General features: G+C 50.7%; 1 protein-coding gene across 1 annotated transcript in view; it reads left to right on the forward strand.

Moving 5' to 3' along the window:
• The window catches only part of KLHL40 (kelch like family member 40), a 13348-nt gene extending 8212 nt beyond the window's left edge, over positions 1-5136 (forward strand). The window contains exons 3-6 of the mRNA XM_019508063.1: positions 483-590; positions 1494-1679; positions 2838-2984; positions 4066-5136. Of these exons, the coding sequence (XP_019363608.1) occupies positions 483-590; positions 1494-1679; positions 2838-2984; positions 4066-4177 (553 nt within the window). The 3' untranslated portion in view covers positions 4178-5136. The remainder of the gene's footprint in view (positions 1-482; positions 591-1493; positions 1680-2837; positions 2985-4065) is intronic.
• Positions 5137-12857: the final 7721 nt, after the last annotated feature.

Raw genomic sequence — 12857 nt, forward strand, 5'->3', positions numbered from 1 at the left:
GTTGCTCGGGAAAGAGATGCAATGGGGCTGGTTCTTGCAACAAAACGCACCTAAAAAACTGAAGTAATGCATCGGTATGAGCCCTAAGCTCCACATTCAGACCCCTTTGTGCATCTGCACATTAAAGGCATGCAAGTGCAAGTCCATCCCTTGCATCAGTACTCCCTTCAAGTCACCAAAGCCCCCTCCTCTGTGTCTCCAGAATAACAGACCAATTCTTCTGTTGCAAAGACCTCAGGAAGACCACAAAAGGGGAGAATGGTTTCAATGCGATGGGTGCCTATTTCAAATCTCTGGGTTGATCTCGTGAATCATGCCTGCACACACCTCGCAGTGCTAACATGGTGCGGCACCCTTGAAAGGTGCTCAAAGCACCCCGAGTCAGGAGCTGCAGCGTGTAGATCTATGACCAATGCAACAGCAATAATATAATACATCTAGATATAATCATCATCATCCTCTTGTGCCATTTCCTTGCCTAGGTCCTTTAAGTGGGGTGAGTCAGAACCACTTCCCTACGCAGTCTACGGCCATGCTGTGGTGTCTCACAATGATCTGGTCTACGCCATAGGAGGCAAAGGAAGCGACAGGTAAATCCAAAAGCAAGGGGTTAAAAGCAGAGGGGAGCACATCTCACACAGCGAAGTGGGGTTGGCTGCTTCTGCGTGCAAGGTCCCCTGCTAGAAGAAGGAGCTCTGCTCCGTACAAAAGAAGGTTTCTAGGATAATGGTCAATAAGGAGTAGAAAAATCAGGGGCTTGGGGAAGATAAGACAGAGGACTTCTCTGTCTGCGTAGTTTGCTGATGTGCTCCAGAGCTGGACGTTCCCCGCAGAGGCTGCTCCAGGACCCAGCTCCTGCTCGTGACCCCCCAGTCTGGTGAACTTCTAGCTTTGGCCTTCAGCAGACGACCAAGGTCGATCCGTTCTCTCTGAGCTCTGCCACCGACACAGTAAAGCACATGAAGGTCTTCATTTTGAGGCCACTGGCATGCATCCAGCCTTCAGGGGTGGTTGCAGGTTCTCCATGGCCCCCCTGCACACTTGCACTGACATCAGTTGGGGATTTGGTGGGAGGACCAAGGAGGGGGACTATCACTCCCTTTATCCAAAGAAACCGATTGGCAGCTCTTTGGGGTGAAGACTCAACTAACATCATACAAAACACGCAATTGTACCATCAGCACTCAATCCATAAGAGCCACTGCTGCGTGCTTGCAGGCAAGTCCCCATATGCATACCCGCATGTAATGGGACATGCGCTTACCAAGAGGCCTGGGTGCTCATATCTGAACACGCGTACACAAGGAAGAGTCAGGTCGTGCACCACAAAGACATCTATTACCTTGGATGTGAACATCACTAATAAACGCGCTGGCAATCATAATCTGCTGAAGATGTAGGTCCGTGCCCCAGACCCCCCATTACTTAGGGGAGTGCAAAGATCCCACCCAGCAAGTCAGTGAAATTGCTTTTCTCTCGCATGCTTTTTGCAGGAAGTGCCTGAACAAGATGTGCGTCTACAGCCCCACCAAGTTCGAGTGGAAGGAGCTGGCTCCCATGAAAACTGCTCGCTCTCTGTTCGGGGCAGCCGTGCACAACGACAAGATCTACGTGGTGGCAGGAGTGACCGACTCTGGCCTGACTAACTCCGTGGAAGTGTATGACATTGCAGCCAACAAGTACGTACCGCCTTCTCCCCCAGGATGGACACGAGGGAGCGGCTGTGGGCATGAATGAAACCTCTGACCCCCGGGCAGCCAACTCCTTGGGGCGGTTTTGGCTGCGTCTCTTTGGGCACCACTTCAGCTGGTGTCACTGCTGCTTACTAGCATTTGCATCGCCTATAGCCAAAGGGCACCCTGCAGTACCAGCATCGAATGAATATAGGGATGGCTGGAGGCTAGAGGTAGGTCTACATGGCAATCAAGTGTGACTGCCACTCATGCGGACATACCAGAGCCGTTCAGCCTGGCCTAATGGCCTAAATTTTTATCCAGCATGCTGGATTGGCTTTGCAGTCTGCGCTGAGTTTTGTGCTGCCAGCAGCACCCATGCTAACTTGAGCTGGCCTCTATCATCTGCAGCCACCCCCGCAATGCCAGCTTACACAAGCTCCGGGGTCACAAGAGCCGGATGATCTGTCCTGGTAGATAGCAGGGATATTTCACCTGTGCATTAAAGGCACCCTTTGCTTGGCAGCTTCACGGAGCGCCTCTCCCTTCTCAGCCTGGCAAGGACCTGAATGCAGAACGGTTGGGAGAAAGCGCCAGCTCGCTGAAGGCTCTTGGTTGCTCCCTTGCAACCTGATCCCCACTGCTCGCAATGGGGCTTTGGTTGCACCCCCTATACCCCCCAGTATGTTAGCCATATTGGCCTAGCAAGCGGGAAGGGAAGGAAGCCTCTGCAACATGGTAGCAACCCTCACTGGAGTGGGTGGTTTTCTCCAGCCTGTTCCTACGGCCCCGTTTCCTCCTCCTAGGCTGAATCCGCCACCACTCACGCTGCTTAATGCACTACTGTGCGGTGCTCAAATCCCCTAGTGATAAGGCTAGTAGTGTAAGCATCTGCAGAGAACGGATGAGACGGTTTCTGAGCAGGGAGCTGCAGACACTGGTACGAGAGCCTATGGAGAACAGACTCTTGCTGACGTGCCCCACAATGCCCGTGCCCTGGGGAGCGGAGCTGGGGGATGCTGTTGAAAACTTAAGGAAATTGTGAAAGAGCCTGTGTCCATAGCAGCACTTGTGGGGCCCTCGGTTGTGTCCAGAGTGGTTGATCTGCAGGGCCAGAAGGAGACCTTCATGCCCTCCAACGTGTCTGATCTCTCTCCCCGGCAGGTGGGAGGCCTTCACCGAATTCCCCCAGGAGCGCAGCTCCGTCAGCCTGGTCAGCCTGGGCGGCACTCTCTATTTACTGGGCGGCTTTGCCACGGTGGAGACCGAGTCGGGCGAACTGGTGCCAACTGAGCTAAATGACATCTGGAGGTAAGGAGATCAGCGCTCCCGGGGAAAGCAGCGGTGGGGTCGATCAGAAGCGGGGGATTCTTGGTGTCTTATTGCCTTGTGGGGAGGATGCTTTCCAGCCAGACAAGTCATTGACCTCAACCTGCGCTGGCACCTGGGGGAAGTTTTCTGGCTGGTGCTAGATGATGGCAATGGTCCCTGCCGTCCTTAAAAGATCTGGTCCCGTCTTTTACCCAGAATGAAACGCTGACCAGAGTTAAGTCTAGAATCCACTTCCTTACCTTCAGCCAGTGCTGCTTTCTGTCATTTCCTACTGACAGAGGCAAGGGGTCAAACTCAACCCCTTTACCCAAGACACTCGAGATAGTCCACAAATGGCTTCCCCTGGCTCCAGCTTCCCGGACACCAGGAACACAAGGAACCCAGGGTGCAAAGGCAGCCGGTGGCTACCGCCGGCGCTCTCTGCCTGCTTTGGTCCAAGACCAACAAAGAACCGACTTGCAAAGCGGGCTGATTGTCAGTCATTTGAATCTGCCCTCGCTCTTCCCCACTCAGGTAGCTCGCCCCAGGGTCTGTGCTCAGGTTCAAGTCAAGGCAGAGTGGCGACGGTCGCAGGCTGCTGCCTGGCCCTCTATTTTCTGGGGAGGAAGATTGCAGTTTTCTGGTGCCATTTGCTGTCAGCACTCAGAGACCACTAAGGTCAATGGAAAGCTGCTGGTATCAAGGGGCTTCAAAATCAGGCCTGAAATTCATCTTCAAAAGAAAAAGCAAACCAAAAATGCTGCATGGCAGCATTGGCAGCTGCCCAGGGAAACAGATTCACCTTCCAGACAGGAAACCTTTCTGAAAAAAACCCAACAAATGGCAACTACAGACTCGATCCAACTGATTTCCACGCTGCTCGCGTTCCAGTTTGGTGTCTTTTGTGTACCAGCTACCTCACTCTCTCTGAAAGCCTGCACGTGGCTCCCCGAGTTGCCTAGTCTGCCTACCGTACTGCGAGGAAAACCCTCTCTGCAGCCGGCCTTGCTGCCGAACTCGGGGCTGGAAGGGGGAGCACGGGGCACGGGGCTCACTCGAGTTGTTGTCCTCCTCCCTTCAGGTACGACGACGAAGATAAGAAGTGGGAAGGCGTCCTCAGAGAGATCCAGTATGCCTCCGGTGCCACCTTCCTGCCTGTCCGCCTTAACGTTTTACGGTTAACAAAGATGTAAATGACACCACGGGGTTTGGGGTTTTTTTCGGTCCTTGTTTTTCCAAAGGAGGGGGGGATGATTTCAGTGGCTGAGCTGTAGTACGCTACATCTGTGATCGGTTGTCATTTAACTTCACCCAAGCAGGAAAGGGAAACAGTAGATCAACGCCTTCTGGGAGCTTTGAAGGGGGTTACATTACTCTAGAAACACAGGCCTGGGGGCATCGGGGAGCTCTGCCAGGTCGATGAGCTGGGACAGTTGCACTTGTTTTGTCTCCAGAATCGGATGCCTTCTGCTCTTCCTGGTCTGGACAGGAGCTATACCCCTTTTTTCTTCAAGACTTGCAAGCATTCGCATGGATCCCTTCTCCAGTTTCTCCCCCTCAGCCGCCCGTCTGAACGGGGAAGGCAGGAGATGGATCTCACTAGAACAGAACGAACCAACTAAATTAGCACAAGATGCAACTGTGCAAGAAAAAAATCAAAATAGCCCCCTGCACGGTAACTCCCAGGCAGCTTTAACAGCCCTAGTTATCGCTAGCAAGGAGAGGAGAGCTGGGAGGAAGGCGTTTGGAGCAGGTCTGCAGATTGCTGAGCTAGGTCACGTCATAAGACTTGGTGGTTGTTCGGAGAGGAAATGCAACAGGCAAGTAAAGCGTATGTGTGGGGATAAGGAGAAGAAACTCCTCGGGCTGCTGTGGCAGAGGATGTTAGGAAGACAGGACCGAAGCAAGCATGCACCGAAGCACTGGTGTGATCGCAACACATGCCGTGAATGCTGGGTGTCCCAGACAGCCCCGCAACCTCTGGGATGAACTAACTTCCGCGCCAGCCTTTTGAACTTCACTTCCTTTGGCTTTATTTAATCTTGGCATTCAGGGGAATCCCAGTGCTTGGGTCCTGCTCCTTTCCAGCAGCTGTTACAGAGATGCAACGGGGAAAGCTCTGGTATAAAACAGGGGGGAACTTCATCTGGGTAGTGGTGTCACTGGTCAGGCCGGCTGATGACCAGAGATCCTGATTTTCTCCAATTTAAAAAAATCCCCTATTTTCAGTTTTTTTTAAAAAGTAACCCCAAATCCATGTTTCCATAATTAAAATGAAACACCACTATACATGTATCTGTATATATTAGTGGTGTTTCATTCAAATCATGGAAAAATGCGGATTTGGGGTTCCTTTTTAAAAAAAAAAAATCCCCAATTTTTGGTTTAAATCGGAGAAAGCCAAGATCCCTGCTGATGACCTCAGGCCCCCACCTCTCCTCCGCAGCAACAGAGTCAGCAGATCACAGACGGCAGCGATTGCACTATGGCTTTTACCAGCCCTCATCGCTTCCAATTGTATTTTTATATTTATGATGTCTCTAAACTTTGTAATGTTCTTACTTGGTTTCTTTTTTCTTTTTCTAAAACCAACTCAGTTTGCAAAGTAGATTGAGATCTCTGAAGCAACCTAACGATGAACCATTCATTTTTAAGTTTTCAGTTATGATTTTTGATAGGACAGAAATCTCTCTTCCAGTGAAAGTCTAATGATGCCTGTGTTACCCGATCTGTGCTTTAGTGTAAAATAAAAAAAAAAAGTGTTACTTCCTGTGTCTGTCCAGCTGCACGCGTGTGGGGTGTGCACGTGCACATGTACACACAAACATCACGAGACAGGTGACTGCACTTAGCCACCGGGCAGTTCGGTCAAACTAAGGCTTAAATAAGGCCGCGCTTCTTGCAAGGTTTGGCTGCTAGCATTATGGAAGAGCAGTTTGATTCTTGTCCGAAGGCCTTGAACTTACTTTGTTCTACGCTCACCTGCATTTTAAGAATAACGTAATTCCCATCCAGCTAAGCTCTTATACCGAGCCTTTCCTAGATGCATCATTTGTATCCCAGTAACACCCCCAGCCCACAGTCAAGATCTGGGCCCCATTGCGTTAGCCATTTAGACAGGGACCACCTCTTATCTAAGACGAAGAAGGGGAAATAGAGGGGGTGCAAGTGCAATGACTTCCCAAACTCACACAGCAGGGCTGTGGCAGAGGTGGGAATCGAGCCCAGCTCCCCCCACCCAGAGCCCTGTCCACTGAACAACGGGTACCGTGCGATGGGCAGCGCTCCCAGCCTTCAAGGTGTCTCTGCAATGTGGCTGAAAGGCAGCAATCAGGATTTATGACCTCCACCACGTCCCAGTGCGAGTTGGCCAGCCATAGAGAGAAAGCCACACGCAACCTGGCCCATCTAGCTGCCTCCGGACCAGGGCAGCCTGCCCTACCTCCCTATAGCCCAGGGTTGGACCGAATCTCTTGGGCTTCCATAAGCCACCCCGGTGGAGGTGTTACAGGTCCCTCGTCCAGGCCCTCCTGCTCTGCTCCCTTCTAGACTTTCCCCTGAAAAATAAAGCTGCAGAAAACAATAAAATGTCTTCTCATTGGTGAAGTTCATTAAAGCCTGCCTCACGACCCTCTCACGTGAAGGCGCGGTTGGCTGGTGTGACAAGAGCTGTCCCAGTCTCCTGATGGAGTTCAAAATGGCTTGTCCCACAGTAATGTGCTTGGCACCGGAGAAACATATTCCTGTTCGCTACGGTGCCCAGTAGCGCCGCATTGAGACGGGCAGCGTCCGCTCAGCGCGCACAAGCTCCAGGCAGCACCGTACGTGTATGGAGCAGGCCCTGGGCTAAGATAGGACTGTCCGAGCTCAGGCACCACCGTTTTAGTCACTTTCCTCCCATGCCAATCCCCGTGAATAGACCGTGCATGGCTTGTCCTGCCCCTCCGATGCCCGTGCTACACAGCACAACTGTTTGGCAAGCCGGGAGCAGATGGCTCCAGCCCCCCGGGAGACTCTGGGCTCAACTCCAGCACCCACTCTCAGGCCTGCCAGGACCAGAGGGCTCATGGGCAGACACATGAGCCTGGAGCTGCCTCCCTGACCTTTCCCATCTGGAGCATGGCTGCAAAGCGTGGGTGGGGTGCATTTGGTCCTGCCAGTGCAGCTCAGTCCTCCCATGGCTCAGTCGGCTCTTAGCGATTTCCCTCTTGCATGCAGGCAGGGGCAGCCCGAGACACCAGACACACAAATCGCCCCCGCTGCGTTTGTCAGAGGAATCCAGGACTACGTGGATCCAGCCCAATTTAGCTCTCGCCTGGATCCTGCTCGCTCTCTCTCCCCTCCTTCAGGAGAGGGAAAACTTCCGCCCACCAACACCGACTAGAAGCGACTCCATCGTAGTTGCGCCAAACCTGGGGGTAGGGTGGCATCCGAGCCCGCCGTGGCATCTGGTGACGTGGTTCAGTCTGAAGACCCGGGCAGCAGGCAGCGTGGGACTAAAGCAAGCGAGGGCCCAACCCAGCAAGGCGCAAGGTCAGCATCTCCCAGGCCTGGCACCTAGTGAGCAAATCCACAGATTGGGACTAAAACTGCGACCGTAGCAAAATCACACCGAGACGAGAGGAAACCCAAATTCTCAGCTGATGCTTACTGTTCCTGCTTTTTTTTTTTTTTTAAACAAAGGGAAGGATGTTTTATTTTCCATCATATTTTGAATATCTCTGTCTTATCACCCTAAAAAATCCTGGCTTTATAGATTCAGAGATGTTAGGGGCTGGAAGGGACCTCACAAGATCATCGGGTCCAGCCCCCTGCACAGGCAGGAAAGACAACTGGGGTCAAGTGACCCCAGCGAGGCGACCGTCCAGTCTCCTCTTGATGTCCAGGGTAGGTGATTGCACCACCTCTGGAGGGAGCTTATTTCACAGTCTGGACACCCTGGTGTGAAAAAGTTTTTCCTAGTGTTAAGCCTGAAATGGTCTTCCAGGAGTTGGTGGCCATTACTCCTGGTTTTCCCCAAAGGTGACCTGGTGAACAGTTGTTTGCTAAGCCCGTGATGTACTCCCCTGATGTAGTGGTAAGCTGCTACGTGGTCCCCTCTCACCCTTCTCTTCTGTAGGCTGAAAAGGCCCAGGTCCCTCAGCCTTGCCTCGTATGGCTTGCCGTGCAAGTCTCCGATCATCCGGGTGGCTCTTCTCTGGACTCTCTCAAGCTTGTCCACGTCCTTGTTAAAGTGCGGTGCCCAGAACTGGACGCAGTCCTCCAGCTGCGGTCTCACCGGTGCTGAGTAGAGCAGGGGAATCACTTCCTTGGTTTTGCTGGCGCTGCATCAATTGATGCACGCCAGAGTATTATTTGCCCTGTCTACAGCATTACACTGCCGGCTCATCTTCATACTGCGGTCTGCTATTACCCCCAGGTCCCTTTCCTTCATGGTGCTGGTCAGTTTGGTGCCACCAAGCCTGTCAATGTGTTGAGGGGTTGCTCGTCCCCAGGTGGAGCACTTGACATTTCTCGACATTGAACTTCGTCTGATTCTGACCCACCCAACTTACCAGCCTGTCCAGGTCCGCCTGTATCTGCAGCTTATCTTGAAGCCTGACCATGCTCCCCAATAACTTGTTGAGGACAACACTACGACTCTCCAGGTCCTACCCCGCAGTCTGCTTCCTACCCATCTGACTCTCAAGCAGTTAAGCCCGCAATCCTCCAATTTTCCCATCAGAACATCATGAGATACCCAAATCAAAGGCTTTTTGGAAGTGGAGGTATACAGCATCGACTTCCTCTTTACTCAGGAGAGCATTTGACGGTCTTCAATTTTCAAGTCCACCCATTTCAAGGGGGCTTCAGCACCTTGGCACAAAGACGCCCAAGAGGGGAGTTGATGGAAAGAAAACCAGCAGCCCGTTGAATGTAATGGAGAAGGAGAGCTTTCCCACTGGCTGCTTTTAAACACCGGACTTTGGGGAGGAGAATATTTTAGTTCAAGGCTTAAAGCCCCTTCCCTCCCATGGAAAGCTCTGCATCAAACCATCATTAGGCGAATGAAAAACTGAAAAAAAATTAAATTAATGAAATGAAATTAATGAAAATTAAAAATGAAAAATTGATTTAAAGGAAAAAAGTTTCTTTGTTGCTCCCAATGATTTATTTTGGGGGCGCCCAGTCCACTTCATTTGTGCTTGGGAAGCACATGCAGCCCCCTCAGCTTCCAGGAAAAGGCATAGACAGTAAAACCTGGATATCTCCCAGGTTAGGCTCTTTACCCCCTGCAAAGATGAGGGTATGCAAGGTGAGGGGGGTTACAAACAGCTATATGGGAGCACAGAGGTGCCTCAGCTATTTGAATCCTTCTTCTCTAACCGGCTGGGTGGAAAAGCAGCACTTTTGGAAATAAAACCCACAGCCAACCTCTAAATGGTTGGTCCTGAATTGCAAGAGGTTTGGGAAGCAGCTGGATATGAAACAGTGCAGAAAAAGGAGCAGAAAAAAAAAATCCTTCGGCTGCTTCTGCCACATGCACTTACACTGACCCGTCAGTCGTGTGGTCAGCCTTACGCGATCAGAGATCGGGAGATTTTGAAATGATAAATCCGAGGTTGTTTTTCTTCCTCCTGGCATTAGCCTCCAGGTGTGGTGCAAGCTAGCGGTTTAGCTAGATTCAAAAAGGGACTGGACGAATGCTTGGAGGAAAGGGGCATCAGTATGGGAGTGAGGGGCACAGCCTCTGAACTTCCTCGACCCTGCAAGTAAGACAGGAAGAGTGGAAAAACCCCTAAACAGACCCAGTTCAACTCTGCCTTTCAGCATCTGCTCTCTGCCACATGCGATACAGGAGACTGGGCCAAATGGACCTACAGGTCTGACTCGGTCAGTGGCAATTATGAGCCTTCAGGGTTCACACCTTCCCCTGCAATGGCCAGGGCTACAGTCTTGCTTGCACAAGAAAACTGGCATCGCTGCACAACCACATAATGTCATGCGCTGGGAATTTTAAAAAGCAAGTAAACCCCACCCAATAGCACAAGACTTGCAGTACAAGTGACGAGAAACAGCACAGCGATTAACTCGGTGAACGATCTCCCTGAAGTCGAAGGGAGCCCTCATGGGGCATGATATTACTGAACGCGAACGAATGGATCAAGAGCTGGTTCCTGGTTTTCTTTTAAGGATTTTTTTTTTTTAAACAGCCATGGGGCGGTCTATTTGAAGGAAAATAAGCTCAAGAGAAAATTTAATTTTAAATATAAGAAGTTCAAGTTGCCTTGGTGTCTTTAAATCTGATAGTTTTAAAATAATAAGCCAAAGGGCGAGCAATTTCCTCTGAAATTCTGTAGAATTTTTCTGTAGGAGGCTTTCAAGGGTTTCAAAGCTAATTGGAGTGGAAACCTCCAACATACAATAGCTGCCTAGCAGAAAAGAGTAATTCCTATGTCTAGCTATAAAAAAATAAAGAAAAGAAAAGAAATAATTGACTGCAATGGCATGATAGCACCTCCTGCTGTTGAGGGTTTGGACACAAGCTCTGATTTTTTCTGCCATGCTCTTGCAACTGAGGATGAGCCATAAAGAGAAGGGCATGTATTTCCTTATGCTGGAGCATGTACGTACATTCGAGCCAGCTCTGCATGCACCAATGGATCACCTGAAACCTGGAAACATCTGAATTAAAACACGTACCCACCATGCCACTTTACTCATAAGACAGTGATGCTCAATGAGGGTGCAAGGACATTGTGAGGTGCCGTGAGATCCTATGAAGGGGATTCAAAGGTAGGTGCCACAAAATACTAGCACTGTTTTACATGCACACATCGACACATCCTTTTTAAGATAACTCCAGAAATTTCGAATAAGGATCTATATTGTCAAAACCATTCAGACCTGCCGTGGTCTTTCTGAGCTCTTTTGCAACAGGAAAATTACTTTACTATTTTTCTGTAGTCGAAAAACCAGTGAAAGCTGAGAGCTGGCCCTGTCCAAAGGGTGCTTTGACTCTAACAAGGGGGGCCAGAGTCTAAAAAATTTGAGAACCATTGAGATAGGAGAAAGTTGGCTTTAGTAACATGGGTTTCCAGGTGCACAAGAAGACCCCCAAACCCAACTGGTAGGTGGATGGAGTAAAGCTTGATTTCCCCACCCCTATCCCACAGAAAGTGGGTCTGATTGATACCTTTTAGTAGGTAGCACCATGACCGTCGGAAATCACTCCAAATTCACATGTCAATACAAGACCCGAATCAGAACCAGTCTTTTCTGCACCTATTGCATTCATTTGTGCAAAATTGCCTATTGCACTCACATGACTGCTCTCGAGGGGGGAGCAGCTTCCTCCTCGTTACCCAGTGGAGACAGGACAGATTGCATAGCAAGCAGGGTCTAGCATGAAGGTCACCTCCTGGAAGCCACCGTGCCCAGCTGGAGATTGCATGCCTACATCCTGCTAGCCCGTAATGCTGAGGATAGTGCTTTCCGCTGTGAACCATCTATCAAAGTCACTGGCCCCATGCTCCTAACCATAGTGAAGCTAAACAGCCCCTTCTGCTGCATGTAAACCCATTGACAGTATGTGCAGAGATGAGCGAGAGCGGCAGAAAGTGGCCCAGTGGAATGAAACGTCTAGGTTTAGCAATGTTTGCAGGACAGGACACTTAGAGCATCCTCTATCTCCCATGGAAAAGACACCCTTAGACTTCAAGAGGTGCTGGACAAGGCCTTCGGGATATAAAATCTCTCGAGCCACGATGCGAGAGCCGCTCACCAACATATTGCCTGGGGCCGCGACTCCCAGTAGCATTTTTTTTCTCAGTCCGGACCATGAGCAGGACATCTTCACAGCTGCACGAGGCACTTTGAAAGCTGAGCCACAGCACAGAAGAGATTGTTAAATGGGACTAAAGCCAAATGGTTTTGTTCAGAATTAACCGAGCAACTTCTCTTCGCCCTGACCCGGACAAAATGGGGGTGAAGCAGATTTTCCTGCCTTTTTCAACTATACCTCAGTTGCAAGGGGCAACGTATGTTGGAAAGCACAGGTCTGGGGAGGTTTGGAGTCAAGGTTTCGGCCATCTAGCTCTGCAAAGAGATGAAGGGCCCAGGAGAGAGAAATCCCTCACAGAATAGGCCAGAAACCATAATAGAGATCACTCTGAAAGCTGGCAAATTTGAATGGACTGTGGACTCATTTACGAAGGGCTTTTTTTTCTTTTAAGTTGGCCTACAGCATGGATGGCACTTTCTTCACCATTAAATTCCTGGGAAGTCCACACAGATTACAAAGAAGCAGAAATGCACAGGAGCAACCCTCAGGACACCTGCTCTGCAGTGCCGGGAGCGCGGTGCCCCGGTGGACCACGAATTCCCCACGGGCTCCTCCGTGGGCTCTGATCATGGGCTCAGGGTCTGCCATTGGTGGTCTTGAACCATGCACACTGCCCCTGGAGGATACCCTAACATCCTCCCACACCCTCCCTCATGGGCGATACCCCCCCACACACACACAGACACACGTGGGAGATACCCTACCACACACACACACACATGCACACACCCATGCATCCCCATGGGAAATACCCTACCACACATACATGCACACACACAGCCATTGGGGGATACCCTACACACCCACAGAGCCCAGAGGGGATACCCTACACACACCCACCATAGGAGATGCCCTACACATCTCACAGGGGTTACCCTACCACACATACATGAACACATGTGCACACACACACACACACACACAGAGCCATTGGAGATTACCCTACACACCCACAGATCCTACAGGAGATACCCTATACACACAAACAACATGGGGAATACCCTACACACCCCTCCCCCTCTACCCTCCACTTTCTCCTACATGTGTTA

This window comes from Gavialis gangeticus, unplaced genomic scaffold, assembly GCF_001723915.1.
Source record: "Gavialis gangeticus isolate Ggan-Ray unplaced genomic scaffold, GavGan_comp1, whole genome shotgun sequence".
Classification (NCBI taxonomy): domain Eukaryota; kingdom Metazoa; phylum Chordata; order Crocodylia; family Gavialidae; genus Gavialis; species Gavialis gangeticus.